Source organism: Lygodium microphyllum, chromosome 22 (genome assembly GCF_053477565.2).
Source record: "Lygodium microphyllum isolate KBCC chromosome 22, Lygodium_microphyllum_v1.1.10, whole genome shotgun sequence".
Taxonomy (NCBI): Eukaryota; Viridiplantae; Streptophyta; class Polypodiopsida; order Schizaeales; family Lygodiaceae; genus Lygodium; species Lygodium microphyllum.
Genome location: NC_141156.1, coordinates 38757115 through 38776408, shown reverse-complemented (window position 1 = coordinate 38776408; position 19294 = coordinate 38757115). Strand labels below are relative to the sequence as shown.

The window sequence follows — 19294 nt, the reverse complement described above, 5'->3', positions numbered from 1 at the left end:
GAATGGATGAACTTGAATAATATAATACTTATGTAACAAATACAATGTGTAGAATAAATATTGTACCCTGAACTCTTGTGTCTCGAGAATTGAGGCAAAGGTAATGGATTGGAGAGTGCGTCGTTCTCCAATAGATCCCAAAACGCAACAAGCCAACCTCTGAAGATGTTTGGCAATAGTAAACGTAGTAATGTGGATGCTAGAACAATGTTGGATAGGCAGAGGAGAGAGAAAATCAGCAAATGCAGCCTCCATAAGTTGGGGTGATAGGCAGGAGAGCACCAAGATGACGTAAACGTAGAGAAAGATGATGATGCCAGCTGAGGAGATCAAAATGCAGCCTCTTGGATACAAACATAGCCTTGGATGATGTCACCACTAGCTAGAGAAGCATAGGAATGGTAAATGCCGCCTAAAAAGCGCCTTGGATGATGTCGTCACTAGCAAGAGAAGGCATAGGAGTAGTAAGTGCTGCCTGCAAAGCTACCGCCAGCCGCAAATGCAACCTATTGCAAACATAGCCTTTGTTAGGATTGGCAACAGTAGTAGGAGGTGGGGTTGTGAGGTAGAGGCTAGAAACATGCGCCAAATGGGTGTAGACTGTGTTTGGCAACTTTGGTTGAGATGCCATCTACGAATGGAGTCTGGGTGCGAAGCTCTAGCACTTGAAGCCTACAAAAACGAGATTGGACTGAGTGGGAGGGCATGCTATCTATTTATAGAAAGTTTGGGGCCTCCCAAATTAGGGTCTACATGTGGGACACTGAAACGCTCTCGAACCGCTCTTGGTTTTGAAGAATGGTTAAAATTCATTAATTGACTTGAGTTTTGGGGTTGTCTTACAAAAGGCAATGGTAATTATGGTTAGTAGAAGATTCGAATGGTTGCGTTGCATAGACTTACTCCTCCAGATAACCATTTAGATAGGCACTTTTGGCATCCATGTGTAGATTGGCCAACCATGGTGAGTGTCACTCAGCCTTCCAGTATTGCTAGTGATCACTTGCCATCATCAACAAGTGGTTACATTGCTGCATTTACTAGTTCTAGCCCCAAAGATTGTTGTGTTCTAGTTTCCAGCCTACTGCCCTTTCATTTCTAGCATGGGCTTGATTTGCATTTGCATCTAAATAGGTCGTTTTTGTGTTTTCAGCACCTTTCTTCATCAACCTCTACTCCGACTAGTGGTACTGCACTTAATATTTGTCTTTGGTAGATGGCACACATTGATACCTCCTTGCGCCTGCTCCCATGAGAGCCACCCGTTGTTGGACAGCTTTGCCCTTAAGCACTTTGCACATTCTCTCATTCATTTATAACGTTGATTCATTCACTTTAGAGTTCTTTTTCTTCTCTATTTGTGTTTGTGTTTTTGCGATTTGCATTTTGCATTTCACGTTTAGGGTTTGTGTTTATTGCGTTATTGTGTTTCAACTATATTCATACATTCTGTGTTTCTTTTGTGCAAACTCTAGCATATCTTCACATGGTATTAGAGCTGATGCTCTCTTAAAAAATATCCTATGGCTATTGTAGAGAGCTTGGTTTTGTGGGAGATACACAAATGATACATAATTGATTGGCGATGGCTTAAATGACTCCATTGTTGGATCCTCTAATGCTTTCTCTAGCGAACCTTCAACGGAGGCGTCGAGGAGGCATTATGGTTTTGATTTGAGGATGATGCTCTTTCTACTAACCTTTCTTATAGGGATCACTCGAGGAGGCCCAATTCTTCTCGTTTGATATTCCTTCACAAAGTGCATCTCAATTGGAGCACCCTACTGACGAGACCGAGCACCTCTTAGTTGAGAACATACTATCCAGCCAAGACTCAGTCAAAAGTTCAGACTTTTCACAATCAAGCCTAGTAGCAGGTTTGTATAATCCATTTTTGTGTGAGTTTAATTTTGTTTATATTGCTCCTTTTGTTATGTAGGAATCAACAATAATGTCGGATTTTTCTCATGCCTATGCTCACATAGGAGTGTTAGTGATCCGCACATAGGACACCAGGGCACTTTTTACTCTCCGTAAGAGAGGTTTTTTCCCCTGGTTACATTATTCCTCATCTGTTTTTTTATGTTACACATTTTGGTCACTTACCTCACATTACGCACATTTGTGTGTGAACGCACTTTAAGTCACTTAAACAACCCTAAAGTCTAAGGGTTGTACTTTGTACTTTGGTACTTCACTTTCAATCAATCAAGTGTCGAGCTGTGACCACACACTCTCTCTCTATTGCTGTTCACTATCTCCAGCTGAGTTGAGCTACTCTCTCTCATCCTGTTTATCACCAACAAGTTGTATCAAAGCCAAGAGCCACCTTGGCCACCCTGCAGCTTTGCCTACCAGCTCAGCCAGGTTGCCACCCTGCAGCCATCTATTGGCTGCCTTGTAGTCCACAGCTCCCAGCGGTGCATGCCCGCCAGCTGCTGCCAACTCCACAAGCGGCTGTGCCATCTTGCCAGTGCCGCTTGCAGTCCACCCGCCTCCTGCAGCTCCATCCGCCTGCAGTGCCAGCCTGCCAGTCCTGTAGATTGCGCCGCGTGCAGTCTGCCCGCTTGCAAAGGCTCCACCCGCCAGTAGCAGCTTAGCTCGCCAGTGGGCAGCTCCGCCAGCAGCTCCACCAATTGTTTGCGATACGCCTTGCCATGTCACTCACCCTGGTTTCTGCGCAGTAAGTATACAGTCGACTGCCACTTAAGCATCCTTTTGGCTCGTCTTCAGCTGCCACATGTATATTTTATTATTTTATTCAGAATATTAGAGCCAAAGCAAAGGGCTTTTGCAAGGAAAGGTCAATTTCTAATTCAGTGAGTGCTTCAGTGCACAAATTGGAGAAATTTGCAAGCATTTGGGTCAGTAAATTTGGGGCTTTTGTGTCTTTGGTAGATATTGGTATATGTTTTGAGGGTTCAGTTTGAAATTGACTAAAATCTTGCACATTTGATGGTCAAATTTTGGGACTTTTGTGTTTTTAGTGCTGCTGAGCACTCTTTTTGCATTGGGCAGCATGTTGCTTACTGTAATATGAAAAAAATTCAGCACATTGAGGTAGTACTGGTCAAGTATAACACGATTTAGTTGATTACCGCTTGGCATTTGCTGTAATTTCTTGAAATTTGCAGATTTCCAGGTCAGGCCAGCTTTTGTTATCACTCTTGTACATTTGGGAGAGTGACATTTATCATGGCAAATCAAGGATAGAGTGATGTCTTCACTTATGTATCAAAAGAGAATAGATTGTATGGCAACAACTATTTTGTGTGGTCCTTCATGATGAAGAATGTGCTTGTTGCAAAAAATCTTTGGAATTATGTCAGTGGGGAAGAAGTAGGTTTTGGTGATATGGCTCTTGCAATTCCTCCACAAGGAGGTTGTGGTCAAAGGCAAGCTCCCGTTCAGCCACCACCCCAAAGAACAGTTGCTTGAAAGGCTTGGGACACTAGGGATGCCCAAGCATTGTTACTTATTGCATTGGCAGTTCAGCGGTCTATAATCTTGCATATCCGTTGTCTGCTACTTCATGAGTAGCATGGCTTACAATTGAGCATATGTTTACTGGAAAAAATGATACTCTCATTTCTTTTTCGAAGGAGCTTGAAAATGTGAAGATGGAAGAAGGTGATGCTATGCAAGATCACCTTAATAAAATTCAGGACTTATGCGAGTAGTTGATGAATGTAGATGAGTATTATTTAGATGCTCAGACGATTTCTATGACTTTGAACTCTTTGCCTATGGGCAGTGCCCAATGTTTTAGTCTTCAGTTCTTTTTTAGTTCTTAGTGTGAACATTGCTAAAGCTACAAGTTGTGTCACCACTCTTAGAGTTAGAGTTAGAGTTAGTTAACTCTAGTTGAGTTAGAGCTAGGTCTATCTTAGACCTATCTTGTACCTTTCATTCTCATTCTTTCAGCTTAGCAATACACTCCACTCTTTTGCTTCAACACACTCTCACTGTCTCTCTTTTCTCTCCTCCATAGCTGGCTATCATTTTTCAACATTTGGTATTAGAGTAGGTTCTATGTACGGATTTCGTTCAGCCACTGTCAACCGGTGCCACCCCACCTAAGGTCTTGTTGCTTTCAGCCAGCTCTCTATTCGAGGAAGAGAAGGACGAGATGTTGCTGTTTTTAGCCTGCATGCAATACTACGTGCGGTCCCGCACGCAGCCCGAGGAGCTATTGTTTTGGGGGAGTTGCTGTTTTGTCAGCTATGTCCCTTATTTTCTCATCTCTGTCCGCCATATGCTCAGTCGTGCCTGTGATTTTCCGCAAAACCCTAAGAAGTGCAAAAACCCTAATTTTTAGATTCAGGGTTTTTTCACAATTTCTGCAATTTCACATCCGTTTTGGCCATCTCTTTCCGAATCTTAGTTCGTGTTGCCCAAAATTTGGGGCTTTTGTCAAATTTCGCTCCTCGAGTTCAAATTGACAACCAATTCGAAGAAATTTCTCAACTTATTTGATATCCTCACAAAAAATTTTGGGGCTTTTGCCTAATTTGCAATCCTACGTGTGAATCTTCATTGGAGATGCCGACTTCGCACAATTTCATCAACATTTGTTGGCCAAACTGCCCCTACTTTGGCATTGTTTTCTTCTTTATATATCCGGTTCCCTCTTCATTCAGATTATCATCACCTACAAGTTCTATGGAGAGAGGGAGTTGGTGCAAGTACCTAGGAGCTAGTGACTCACTATTATACACGTCATTCTCGTGTTTGGTATATCGATTTCATTTCCTGAGTTGAGTTTTTTTTCTTTGAAGTGTTCTTCTGTTTTCTCTCTTTTGTCTTGTGTTCAACAATTTTTTCAGTACGTGTCTATGATTCAAGAAATTCGGGGCTTTTTGTCCCAGAGGCTCCAACACACATTACGAGGCTGTTGTTTGCTATTGACATGCACCTGAAGGTAACATTATTGCAGAAATTCGAGTTGTAAGGTACAAACTTCATCGATTTCTTTGAAATTTTAGAAAGAAAATTGGGACTTTTACTTGATATGCATTCCAATGCAGCAAACAAGCGGTATAGCAGTATTTAATTCTTGTTACTGTCAGATTGAATAGAATTTTTTTTTGAAAATTCAATAAATTTTGATAAGAATCGGCATTAAGTTGTTGTAATTTGTTCTTTTGAGGGTACGCATTACGAGGTAGATGTGGTACAGCTGTGCATTGTTAACTTTGTGGAGGAGGACTATGCATTTTTGACTTGCAATTATGATTGTTCAATGGCTGATTCGATATGCTGCTTAAACACAACAAACATGGTATTTTGATAGTGGGGCATCAAAGTACAACACTTCTAGGAAGTGTTTGTTTACCCCTTTGCATTCAGCCCCTGCTGGGAAGTGTGTTACATGTGCGAACAGCAGCAGTTATGATGTATGTGGCATTGGGACAGTCACTATTACTGTTGCAGATGGTTGTGATTTCATACTTCTAGATGTCTTGTTTGTACCTGGCATTACAAAGAACTTGTTGTTTATCTCTGCTTCTAATAAGCATGGCTTTCATGTCATCTTTGAGGATGACAAATGCATTGTTAGAGACAGAGAGATGGATTATGCACTTAGGCTGTCCGACACCCTACATAAGGGTCTATTTTTTGTTGGATACATATGACAGACAGTCTCATGATGCCTTAGCAGTCACTACTCTTTGCACATTAGTTCTAAGAAGTGTTTGTTTTCTTCTTTGCATTCAACCCTTGTTGGGAAGCATGTTACATGTGTGAACATAAGTAGTTATGATGTTTGTGGCATTGGGATGGTTTTGACTTCGTGCTTCTAGATGTCTTGTTTATGCCTGGCATTACAAAGAACTTGTTGTCTATCTCTGCTTTTAACAAGCATGGCTTTTAGATCATCTTTGAGGATGACAAATGCATTGTCAGAGATAGGGAGATGGATTATGCACTCAAGCTGTTTGGGACCTTGTATAAGGGCTTATTTTTGTTGGATACCTATGATGCATAGCCTCATGATGCTCTGGCAGTCACTACTCTATTGTCCACTATGTAGAATGCAGAGCTATGGCATGCCCACTATGGACATATGAGTTTTGGGAGTTTGATGACCCTTTAGAGGTGTCATATGGTAGATGCATTGCCTCTAGTAGAGACTCCATCTCCTCATGCATACGAGGGATGTATTTTGGGCAAGATGCATAGATTTGCCTTAAAAAAGGATGATGCATTGCATGCTGTCCGGAAATTGTAGCTTATTCACTCTGATGTTTATGGTCCCATGAGGACATGTCTACTTGGAAGTCACCTTTACTTTGTTGCATTTATTGATGACTACTCTCAATATACATGGGTGTATGGATTGAAAGAAAAATCTGATGTGTTTATGCATTTTAAACATCTTGTTGCAAAGATTGAGGTTGAAATTAACTTGAAAGTGTAGACACTTCGTACGGATTTTTGGGAGGGGGGGTACATGTCTCGTGCTTTTGAGACATATTTAATCGATCATGTCATTACATATGAAGCCATTGTTAGAATGACTCCTCAATAGAATGGTGTTGCTGAAAGGAAGAATCACACTCTTATGGAGATGACTCGTTATATGCTCAAAAACAAGGGGTTGTCTCATAAATTTTGGTTAGAAGGCCTTCAATGTGCAAATCATGTGTTGAATTGTGCACCCACTAAGGCACTAAAGACAATCACCTTGTTTGAAGCTTGGTATGGCAAGAAACCCAAGGTTGACTACTTTCAGGTGTTTGGTTGCATAGCCTATGCACATGTTCCAGAAGAGCTTCGTGGAAATCTTGATGACAAGGTTTTAAAATGCATATTTACGAGCTACAGTTCGGAAAATAAGGGCCATCGCTTGTATAACCCACGCACAAAGAGAGTTTTTGTTAGTAGGGATGTCATATTTGTTAAAAATGTTGCATTTTCACATGATCGGTTTTAAATGGAATATCTTAGGTGAGTAGGTATATGCATAGCCCATAGACTACATATTAGCAAGTTGTTAAGCGGATCTTTAGATACTTGCAAGGTACTGAGTCACATTCATTATTATTTCCCGGGGGGCTTATAGTGATTAAGATTAGGCTGGTGATGCAGACACTAGGTAGTGTACTAGTGGACACTATTTCTCTTTGGGCTGTCTATGCATTTCATGGCTAAGCAAGAAACAACCTACAGTGGCAACCTCGTCTTGTGAGGCTAAGTAGAGGGAAGTCTTCACGGCAATAGTGAAATGTGTATGGTTGTGCAGATTGTTGGTTGATTTACATTTACCATTGGAGGGTCGTATACTTATTCTTTTTGACAATCAGAGTGCTATTATAGTGGCACAAAATTCTGTATTTCATGCTTGCACGAAACATATTAAGATGCATTACCATTATGTCAAAGAGAGATGCTATATAGGAGAGATCAGCTTGATGTATATTCCTGCATAGAAAAATGTTGCAGACATTTTCACTAAGGCACTATCTCGTGAGAAGTTTGAGACTTTTCGCGAGTTCTTAAACTTGCTTCCCTTTGGTGATTGATCATTCTTGTGCATTGGCACTGCAAGGGGATATTAGAATTTGCCAATTTTATAGATAGTGCCTAATGTTTTAGTCTTTAGTTCTTTTTTAGTTCTTAGTGTGAATACAACTAAAGTTATAAGTTGTGTCACCACTCTTATAGTTAGAGTTAGACTTAGTTAACTCTAGTTGAGTTAGAGCTAGGTCTATTTTAGACCTATCTTGTACCTTTCAGTCTCATTCTTTTAGTTTAGCAAGTACACTCTACTATTTTGCTTTAGCACACTCTCATTGTCTCTCTTTTCTCTCCTTCATAGCGGGCTGCCATTTTCCAACAGATTTCTACGCAGCCACTTACTTTTCTTTAGTTGGTTAGCTTATGGCTAGAAGAACGAACAAGGAAGAATAGTGGGTTGGATGTTTTAGCTTCTGAACAAGCTTTTATGGCGAGATAGAAGGGGAAGGGCAATTAGTCCAAGAATGCTCCGCAGAGTTTTGGAAGTTTTGGAGCTTCACAGAACAACAAGAAGTAGGGGGCACACAAGCCAAGAAGGGTAAGGGCCATTACTGTGAGAAGCCAGGTCATTATATCACAAGAAACGCATTACCAAGGAGAAAAAGGAGTCTGGGATGTTAGTTTCAGATGCACTTTGTACTACTATTGCTACAGAGTTCGCGTCGTTCATCATTGTTTTTATACTTGCAGTTATGATTCTTCTTAGGTAGATAGAGCATTCAACTCTACAGAGAATGCTAGCACTTGGTTCTTTAACAGTGGTGCTTCTAAGCACATTACATCCCATAGGGATTTGTTTACTTCTGTTGTTGCAACTCCAATTGGCAAATCAGTGCAATGTGCCAACAATGCATCTTATCTTGTTAGAGGAGTTGGAGAGATTGTTTTGAAAGCCATTGATGGCTTCTCTCTCCGTTTGCAGGATGCTTTATATATGCCAGGGATAAAGAAGAATTTGTTGTCCATTTCTTCTTTAGCAAAATGTGGAATGCAAGTCACTTTAGATGATGATAAATACATGGTCAAGGATAAGGAATTCTTTACTTTGGTACTCATTGGCACATTATGTCATGGACTTTATGAGTTAGATACTTATCCAGTTGATCAGTCAGTTTATTTGGCATCTTCTATTAATCCTGCTATGTCACAAGCAGAGTTATGGTATGCTCGTATGAGGCCTGTGAACTATGGCAATTTGATGCTTTTGTAGCGTACTCAGATGTTGGAAGGCTTACTTCTCTTGGAGAGACCTCTCAAGCATATTTGTAAGGGATGCATTTTGGGAAAAATGCATTGATTTTATTTTCTTCGTGATTTTGCTTTTAAAGCTACAGTCAGGTTGCAGATTGTGCATTCAGATGTGTGTGGACCCATGTAGACAAAGTCATTGGGTGGATGCTATTACCTTGTCACCTTCATTGATAACTTTACACGCTTTTTTTGTTGGGTTTATTCATTGGTTAAAAAATCAGAAGTGTGTGATGCATTTTTGGCTTTGATTGCACTTTGTGGAAAATCAATTTGGCTATTAGATTAAGACTTCATTCGAACCAAGGGGGAGAATATATGCCTTTGTTGTTGAATAGAATTTTGATGCAAAAAGGCATTGCACATCAATATACTACTGCATGTACTCCATAGTAGAATGGGATTGTAGAAAGGAAGAATCGGTCACTTATGGAGATGGCCAGGTGTATGCTGAAAGCTAAAACATTGCCACATGGATTTTGGATGGAAGCAATTATGCGTGCTTGTCATGTTTTGAATAGGTTCCCTACTAAGGCATTGAAAAATATTACCCCTTTTGAGGTTTGGAACAGCCGTAAACCCTCAGTTGGTCTCCAAAGTACTGAGAAAAAGGTTGCACAATAAGGCTGTCAAGTGCATATTTGTGGGGTACAATAGTGAAAGCAAAGGGTATAGATTGTATGATCGTGTTTCCACGAAAGTTTTTGTCAATAGAGATGTGATTTTTGATGAAAAATCAAAATTATCTCTTGTTGGTTTTGACACATATTAGGCTGCAAAAGATGTGTTTGAAGGACTGTTGCCTATCTCTTTTGATGATACAATTGGAGCTTCATTAAATAACCAAAATATCCAGCTAGCTGCTCTTTAAATAATGCAGAAATTCAGCTTATGGCTGATCTGAATATTCAACAAGATGTTGAATATGAGGTTCATCAAGAGCATATACATATTCAGGAGGCTAGACATATATCTAGATGGCACTTGTAGACTCTACAAGATAGTCATTTGGATGCTCCTCTTGATGGTCGTACTCGAAGACAAACGCGTCTGCATGATGATGCTAATGCTATGGAGTTTGTTATGACAGCAAATACACTTGATGATGATGAGTTTGGTTATTTTAAGGATGCACGACAAAGTGTGCATTGGATGGCAGCAATGCGAGCTGAATATGACTCTTATCATAAAGAATCAAACAGGGGATTTAGTTATGGCCTCTTGGAAAGAAAGCCATTGGTACTAAATGGGTTTATAAGTTGAAACGAAAAGAAGATGGATCCATTGATAAGTACAAGGCCATGCTTATGGCAAAAGGCTATGTGCAAAAGAAAGGCATTGATTATGAGGAAACATTTGCTCCTACATCCCGTATGTCCACTATTAGGTGCATGGTTGCATTGGCTGCCCATTATGGTTGGATTGTGCACCATCTTGACATTAAAACTGCATTTTTACATGGGGAACTTCAAGAAGAAGTGTATGTTCAGCAGCCCATGTGTTTTGCAGTTAAAGGATCCGAATACTTGGTATGCAAGCTGGAAAAGGCTTTGTATGATTTGAAACAAGCTCCACGAGCTTGGTATGCCGAAATTGATGCCTTCCTATTCAGCCAAGGTTTCATTACAACCCATCAGAGTCTACTCTTTAGGTATGCAAAGAGGGGGAATCCTTGCTGGTTATTTATCTTTATGTGGATGATCTTCTGCTCATAGGGCCACATGCTGGTCAAATTTCAGCATTTAAGAAAAGTTTGCAGCAAACTTTGATATGGTAGATTTGGGGTCTTTGCATTACTATTTGGGCATTTGGTTTATTCATGATACTAGAGGCATTGGATTGTTATAGTCCAGATATATTGGTAAACTCCTTGAGAGATTTGGCTTCCAAGATTGCAAGCTAGTAAGCACACCAATGGAGAATGGACTTAAGCTGTCTTTGCATGATGACAACGGTATGTTTGATATCCATACATATGCTCTAGCAATTGGTTGCCTTATTTATTTATGCAACACAAGACTAGATATTCAGTTTGTAGTTTCAGCCTTGAGTAGATATATGCATAGCCCATGCATGTCACATTGGCAAGCTGTGAAGTATGTTTTTCATTACTTGCAAGGCACTAGGGCTCTTGGATTGCTTTATGTTGGGGGGGGGGAGGGGGACACTGCAGTTACATGCTTACACTGATTTCAATTGGGTTGGAGATTTTGATTCTCGTCACTCTATAAGTGAAAATTGTTTCTTTCTTGGCTCTTCTTGTATTTCTTGGCTTAGCAAGAAATAATCAATTGTTGCCATATCGTCTTTTGTGAAGCTGAATACAATGCAACTTTTATTGCTATAGTTGAATGTGTATGGATGAGACGTTTATTGATTGATCTTGATGTATCTGTTAAGGAGCCTATTTCTTTGTTTACTGACAGTCAGGGTGTCATTGTAGTGGCACGGAACCCAATATTTCATGCATGCACGAAACACATTGAAATACATTCATCACTTTGTCAAAGAGAGACTTCCCAATCTTAGCACACATTGTCTTTGATGCACATCAAGGTTTTAGGTGATCACTAGACACTTAAAAAAGTATACTACTTTGCACCCCTAATACATTGTTAATAGGAATGCCACCCCTTAACATTGTGCCTTTCACACACCCACAAGTGCTTTTTTCTCTATTCTCTGGTCCTGGTGTGTGGGGAATTTTCCTCTTGCACACTGTACTACCCTTCTCGGTTACTCAAACACATGAATCCCCATCTTGTGCTGATGAGTTACCTCCTCCTTTGAACCAAACAAGGAGCTTTTGTTTTCATCGGAAAGAAAATCTTAAAAGTAGAAGGAACCACCTCCACATTTAGTTCCAAGTCCCTCTTCCCCAATCGACCCTAAACACGGACCATGCTCCAATGCTCATGGTAAGTCTCCTTCTTTGAAGGAAAAAGAGAATTGTACACTCACTTCTTTACAAAGATTCTCTTGGCACTTCTTGCCTAAAAAGAAAAGGTTTTGTACATTTTGCTAGAAACCCGGCTATGTAGATGACAATTGCCACTCAAAGGCCAAGTGTCTTAGACCCATTCCTAAATCAATCCTAAACCAATCTTAGCCCCTTTTGGCAGTGGTAGTGCCACTCCAAGGAGGTTGAGAGGAGTTCTTTCATAGGGAGGTACTGCAATTTCTTCGCCCCCTAGTTTATTTTGTGACTATGAAAAATTGACCTTTTCTCTTCACCTAATCTATATTCATCAGTGGCTGGCCACTGGTGCAGTGGATCTTGGATCTCCCTCTCAATTAGTGTCTTATGGCATCTTTGACAGGTTCAGTGATTATCTTCCCCTAGGCTAGTTTCTTAGGCATCCTATATCATCCTTAGGAACTTTAGGCTAGTTTTCTTTAGGCTTAGCCATACTTTTTCAAGTCTTCCATTGCACACTTCTTACATTTAGTTTTATTGTATCTCACTCTCACAACGACCAAAGCATCTTAATATGAAACATTTGGTATGCTGATTTCTTTAGTGATATTTTCATGCTATGTTTTGTATTTTAGTTAGGACTAACATTGCTTGGGCTAAAGGTTTGTTTTTCGGTTCTTGCCTTGGCGAGCATTGCTTGTATGAGCATGGAGATGAAGATAGTATCTTTTCTCCTGAGATCACGACTTGGGAATCTTTCTTCTCTTGGCAGCTATCTTTCTTTTGTTTTAGTTTTGTTTTTTTAAATTATTTAACCATCATTTTCTACACTCCTAGTTTGTTTTCTTTTTTTGACTTGATATATGTCAGCACACAAGATCAGGTAGCTGACATCTTCACAAAGGCATTGGGTGCAGAGAAGCTTCGGAAGTTCTAAAGCTTACTTGGAGTTGCAGAGATAGAGTTGAGCTTGAGGGGGAGTATTGAGATGGCAAGCTCAACACGTGCAGACATTGATGATGGACCGCCTGGCTAGATGGGTCTGCACGTCTACACTTAGCACGTTGGTGGTCATTATGATACTCACATGGCCACTAACTTATCACTTATTATATTTAGTTTATTACACCTACCTAAACTCATGCCTATGACACTTAGTCAACATTGGAGGCCTTTCCCGCGCTCGAGTACGGGTACATCTCAATTGTCTTGGTAGCCGACCTTTCCCTACTCTTCTAGTTGGGGAGGGTCAGGTCTTTCTTCTTCATCCATTAGATATGTTTGCACGGTGGATTTTTATCTTGGCACCTCTCAACTAGCACGACGCTCTCCCGAGGTTGAGATTCAAGCTTGCCTATGCTAATTGGTCAGCATAGGAGCCCCCTCTTGAGATCGAGTATGAACATGTTCCACCAATAGATAACTGATTCAATTTTGGCCATTTTAACTAAGTTGTGACAGGTCTACCTTCATCATTAGATTCTTCATGGTTCTTGGTACCACGCAAAGATCAACATCGGGTTTCTCTTCCTCCTTCGACGTTGGCATCCATGGTTGAGAGGGGATTGCTACCTCTCATTGATAGCCTATAGGCTGTGGCATTTGTCTTTGACATCGGCCTCCCTCCTGTGTTATATCTTTCCTTTGCATTGCATGATGATGACCATCTTTGTAAAAGTTCCATTAAATGGTGTGTGGTCCTAGAGAGTTTCTTTCTCCCATAAGCCAAACCCTAATTTAGGAGGATCCTTCTACGTCTATAAGTAGTCAAGCTACCCACCATTCGATCCATCCCTTGTTTTGCAGGTTTCAATCATCAGCCCTATTTCACTAGCTCCAGCCCCCAGTGATTGTTGCTACATGGTCTACAGTTGTTGCCGAGCCTTCCATTGCTGCTGGTGATCAGCTGCCATCATCTTTAGGCAGTTGCATTGCTGCGTTTACCAGTTCCAGTGCTGTGTTATATCGTTCTTTATTTAAAGAATGAGAAGGATCATAGGAAGCACTAGCTGTAGTCTTTTAGAGAATGTCTCAAGCACAAGTCGGTCATTAATTTCAAATAGAGTGAGTTTTTCTTGGAAGAGATTCATTTTCTTGGGGCACATAGTGTCTAAGGATGGTTGTAGGGTAGATCCAATCAAAGTGAAGATAGTTCGTAATTAGCTAGATTTGTGGAATTTACATGATGCTTTGCAATAGAAGGGAGTGCCTTTCAAATTGGCCGAAAAAGGGATTGCAACTTTCAATCAATTGAAGGAAAAGCTTACTTTGAATCCACTTTTGATTTGCTTGATCTCTGAATAGGTCTTGTGGTATTGTGTGATATATGTGGGAATAGCATTGGTGCATTTCTCATGCAAGATGGTTGCATGGTGGCCTAAGAGAGTAGAGTTTTGTAGGGTGCTCAAAGAAAATTGTGAGCTTATGAGAAAGAGCTTCTAGTAGTCATTCATGTTCTTTCTATGTGGAAATAGTACATGTTAGGTTTTGATCTCATTGTCCAGATTGATCCTTAGACTTTGAGATATTCTCTCACTTAGACAAAGGTCTGAGAAGCATATGAGATGGACCAATCTCTTGTCCATGTTCCACTTCTAGATGCAATGATGAAAGCGATGGAGTCTTTCTTTTATTGGCTTGCTTTGAAGTGTAATGCTGAAGCTTTTGTGTGTACATGCATTGAATGTCAGAAGGTTAAGTATGACTGACAGAAGTCACTAAGGTTGCTACATTTGTTGCCTATTCCAAACATATCGTGGTGGGAGAACGTAGCTGTGGATTTTATCTATGATCTTCCTAGGACACTTACAAGGAATAATGGCATTTGGACTATCATGTGTTGTGTTCAGTAAGTAGACTTTAATCAAGTGATGAAGAACATGAAAGCAAATCATTGGCAAAGTTGTTATACATATTCGAGTATCATGGTACCAGAGTTTGTCATTAGTGGTAGAGATCCAAAAATGACAAGTTTGTTTTGGAGAAGGCTTTCATCCATAGGTAGATGATAGTGAGAAGAAGCAATTCTCTCCTGTTATAGTTCTGAAGTGTTATGCCCCAAAGCATAAAACCATGTGGGAACATTTTCTTCCACTAGTGGGCACTGTTCATAGTTCCACTAGCAAGGCTCCCTTTGAGATAGATAGTTGAAGGTGGTAAGAAGTTTGCACCTATTTTGTATACAAAGGATACAATTTTTGAGGTAGATAAATACATTGAAAGTATTGATCAAGGGTATAAGAAAGTAAAACAAGCTCTTCAAAGATTATAGGAAATGCATAAGAGAGCAATAGACTGTAACTGCAGACATGCGAAGTCTGCCAAGGGTGATTGGGTGTTTTGTGCTTTGCAAAGGCAAGGCTTAAGAAGATGAAGTGAAAATAGTGCCTACTTCCTAAACTAAGCATGGGATATTATGGGCATTTTTTTTTGTGACAAAAAAGATCGTTGATGTGGCTCACCAGCTGAAGCTACTGGATCATCGGAAGATTCATAATGTATCCCATGTGATTCTTCTTCGAGCTTTTCATGGAGATGTGCTAGTAAATATGCTGGATGAGATGGAGCTAGAGGCTGAGGATTTGGATGAGATCTTGGGTCCTTAACAAATATTGGTACATAAGGAAAGAAAGACCAGAGGTAAAGTTTCATGTTGCTATCAGTGAAGTTTTAGGACTATTCACTGATGGACATGAAGCGGATGAAAGAGGGTCATTGAGCAGATTCACCTTAGTTGTGGTAACATTACCAGTGAACTTTGATTGTGGCTGGGATAGGTACGATGCAGTGCAGATTTGGAGCATTGCCTGGTGAGCTTCGAGATAAACAAATTGGCTTCAATATCTAGAAGTTGCTTGGTGATGCTATATGCTCATCTGACATACTGTTGGCTGGTAGCATATCTAGTTTGTGGCTTCTATGATGAGTGGTCATGACATTCTAGTTGTAACAGTTCGTATGGGTGCTGCAGCTATGACTACCATAGTGGAAACTGTTTGTTCAGCGCATCTTAATTTCTTATTTGGAATGCGTGCATGTGACCATAATAATTGCAGATGTTGTGTGGAGCACTTGGTTGCATGTATTGCCAATATATGCCTGCCATGTTACAGTCGTACTCAGATGCAATCAAGAACACTTGCCATCTTTCAAGAGGGGGGTTATGTCACTGGTATATGATTCATCTTTGGAACTGTCTTTTGGTTGGTCCAAGACATTGCGAGAGTTGTGCCGAATGTGGGCAGGTCCATCAGTGCTTTAAGGCTCTAACACGCACCACTGACAATTGTCAGATTGTTTTTTGATTTTGTGTGCAACAGTTAGGCAGAAACTAAAGTTGTTGCGTTCTTATAATTTACTTTGTTTAATAGTACTGCATGTTGGTTTGATTTATCTGAAGTTCGTTATTCAGATCTTTCTCAAGGCATCACATGTGCCCTTGGTATTGTTTGTTTATTGCATTCCTGAAAATTTTCTTATAACTAGTGGATTATGATTTGTCTTTACAAATATGGGTCTTGTTGGAACACATATGAAGTGAATGGAAGCTGTTAAACAGTTATCTTTGTGGAGTGCTTCTACAAAACAACTTGATAGCACAATAATATTCTGATCAGCTATTGCATGTAGGGGTTCCAAGTTTGTAGGATTAAGACAACTTAAGTCTGTGAATACTTATTACCGATTGTTATGTTGGAAATGTACATATATTGTTGCCTTTCTTTGCAGCTTTCTATAACAGCTTGACATGATATTTGCAGCATTAGACAATGCCATTGAGGAAGAATGGGAGCAAGCATCGTGGACCTCTTTCTCCGGAAGAGGAGGGGGCCAAGGTATGAAAACATTGGCAAAGTGAGCCTTCTGTAAATAGTTGCATTTTACATTACTTTTTTGTTTTTGGATTGTAAATTCTCATATTTAATTACATGCAGCTAAAAGAGCTTCGTAGCTCTCTTGGCACCTTGACTAGCCGAAGTGCTCAATTCTGCACTGATGCAAGTCTTTATCGATATTTGAGAGCCACAAATTGGAGTCAAAAAAAGTCTCGAAAAATGTTGAAGGAAACTATCAAGTGGAGAGAGCACTACAAGCCAGAAGAAATTAGATGGGTATATTCTTGTCTCAGTCAATGGTTATTCTGTATGGGTCATTGTGTCTGCGCTTCTTGTGTTGTCCCAACTTGATCCCTTATTCATAGAGCTGTGAGTGCCTTTCATTGATCATCAGCTATTAGAATTGGGGTTGTCTTCACATTCATTGCTTCAGAAGATGGTTAGTTTTCTTCTCATACAAAAATCTGAGCAAATGATTTCTTTATGGTGTTGGATTTAGAGAGAGTTTTCTGCCTATGCAGTGCTTCATTAGAGTAAGCAGCAAACATGAAAACCCCCCAATCAAATTTTCTTGGGGCTTGGGCTGTGAGGGAAGGTGCCTTATAATTGGCAACTTTAGTATAGGCCTCATCATAAAACTTTATAATCTTTTATGTGCCAACCTCCTAATTGGTGTGAATGAATTTTACTTTTGACAAAATGCATGGTCACATGGGATGAGGGCGGGATGGATAAGATGGATGGTGACAAGGAAGGAGATGGGCACAGGCAAACGGAAGGGAGGGGGATTGGAACGGGGGCGGGGGGGTGGAGGGGGTATTGGACGGTATACATAAGTAACATTTTATATTCACCAGATGTTGATCTTATCATGGGTGGGCGAATGGGTGTGTGGTAAAAAGTATGTGCACGTGCAAGCAATGGGTTGGGATGGCTGTCTGTAACTATGACAAAATGGCCATTGAACTGTTGCCACTAGCCACTAATAATAAAATATAGTCCTCCGCACCGCCCTTTTACCCAAAGCGATGACTATCTTTTGTTTCTTGTCCTGACTTGTGGTATTGAACCACTGTTTACAGATCCTGTGGAAAATCAAATTGCTGTTTCGCCTTGTCTAAGGCCTAGTAATTTTCATAGTTGTATTGCTAGCACATCACCTTTTGAAACGTCTAGCATGGGGGTGAGTGGTAGGCGAGCATCCCAGTGTGTGCAGTTGTCGCGAGTGGACTCCGGGGAAAAATAAGATAATTACACAAAATAGCAGTGTCTATTTTTTCACATTAGTGCTCTTGAATTGCAGGAGGAAGTTGAAAAAGAAGCAGAAACCGGGAAGATTTACCGAGCTAACTTTTGTGACAAAGATGGAAGGACTGTGCTTGTTATGCGTCCTGGAGTTCAGGTATACAGGTTGTCAGTTGATGTCTGAGATAGTTAGCTGTCCTTTACAGACTGACGTGTTCGTCTTTGTCATGACAGAATACCAATCAGTTGGATGGCCAGATAAGATATTTAGTATATTGCATGGAGAATGCCATAATGAATCTGCCTTCCGGCCAGGAACAAATGGTATGGCTTGTTGATTTCGAGGGTTGGAACATGTCGATGATACCTGTTATGACAGCTCGGGAAACAGCACATATTCTTCAAGAACATTATCCTGAAAGGCTTGCTTATGCAATTCTTTACAATCCTCCCAGGATTTTTGAAACTTTCTGGAACGTAAGTAATTAGAAATAAGAAACGTAATTAAGCTGTTCATCGGCTTTCTCATATTTGAATTTGCTAAACCTTTCAGAATTGTTATTGTAGGTTGTCAAGCCTTTCCTTGATCCTCAAACGCAGAAGAAAGTGAAATTTGTATACCCAAAGGATGAAGACAGTGATAAGATGATGGAAAGCTTGTTTGATTTGGAGAAGCTGGAGACAGCTTTTGGAGGTAGAAATGTATCCAAGTTTGATAAAGATGAGTATGCAAAACTTATGCGGGAAGATGATATAAGAACTGCAATGGCATGGCAGAACCTGTCATCCATGAATCTGAATTCAGACACCTCAACGTCTCAGCCATGCAACAATGGACAGCCATCTGCCTTGGCTACTTGAGCTTCAATACACATAGTTCATGTCCTTAAAACAAAAAGAGACCTTGTTTGGTCTTGGTTGACTCACTTTGTTATAATTTGGCAGTGGAAGACATGCCTGATTATAAATTCCAGTAATAGGGATCACAAAGCAAGGTCTCCTCATCCTTGCGATCTCTAAGTGATATTAATGGAGAGAAGATATATGTGCCACCGCACCCCTACCCCAAACCCCCAAAACCAAAAAACAAAAAAAAGAAACCCCTTCGTTTTTATATTTTCTATCATGAAGAGTATCTGAAAGAGTTCAATAGCGGCCCTATTTTGTGCAACACAGATAGCCAACGTATACTGTGTTGGTGAGCTCTTCTTTGAACCTTAACAGTGACAATTTGAAGCCTTTGATTCCGCCTGTCTTAATAGAGCTGTTTTAGGGAGTACAATGAGACTTTATGGGTCCACGTATTCCACTTTCACAGAAAAGCCTGAGTTGGCAGTATTTATATGTCAGGATTCTTATTTATGGGTCCACGTACCAGATTTGGCGTTCTTCTCCTCTTTGGCCTGCCGTATGGCATTGTCAAGACCATTAAAATCAATGCCGGATGTTGTTGAGGAAATGCAGTAGGAACAGCAAAAGGTAGTAGAACTTTGGCGTTTAGAGCATGCAGGGCAGCAAAATAGCCACC

General features: G+C 40.3%; 1 protein-coding gene across 4 annotated transcripts in view; it reads left to right on the top strand.

Moving 5' to 3' along the window:
- LOC148017045 (uncharacterized) overlaps positions 1-18918 on the top strand; it is a 31841-nt gene extending 12923 nt beyond the window's left edge. For 3 of the 4 annotated variants that reach the window (XM_087662618.1, XM_087662617.1, XM_087662616.1), the window contains 5 exons: positions 16447-16521; positions 16621-16797; positions 17825-17923; positions 18001-18243; positions 18334-18918. In XM_087662618.1, the coding sequence (XP_087518744.1) occupies positions 16456-16521; positions 16621-16797; positions 17825-17923; positions 18001-18243; positions 18334-18627 (879 nt within the window). In that variant the 5' untranslated portion in view covers positions 16447-16455 and the 3' untranslated portion in view covers positions 18628-18918. Of the gene's footprint in view, positions 1-1711; positions 1878-16446; positions 16522-16620; positions 16798-17824; positions 17924-18000; positions 18244-18333 lie in introns of those variants that run through there. The other variant, XM_087662619.1, reaches the window with a different exon arrangement.
- The last annotated feature ends 376 nt before the right edge of the window (positions 18919-19294 follow it).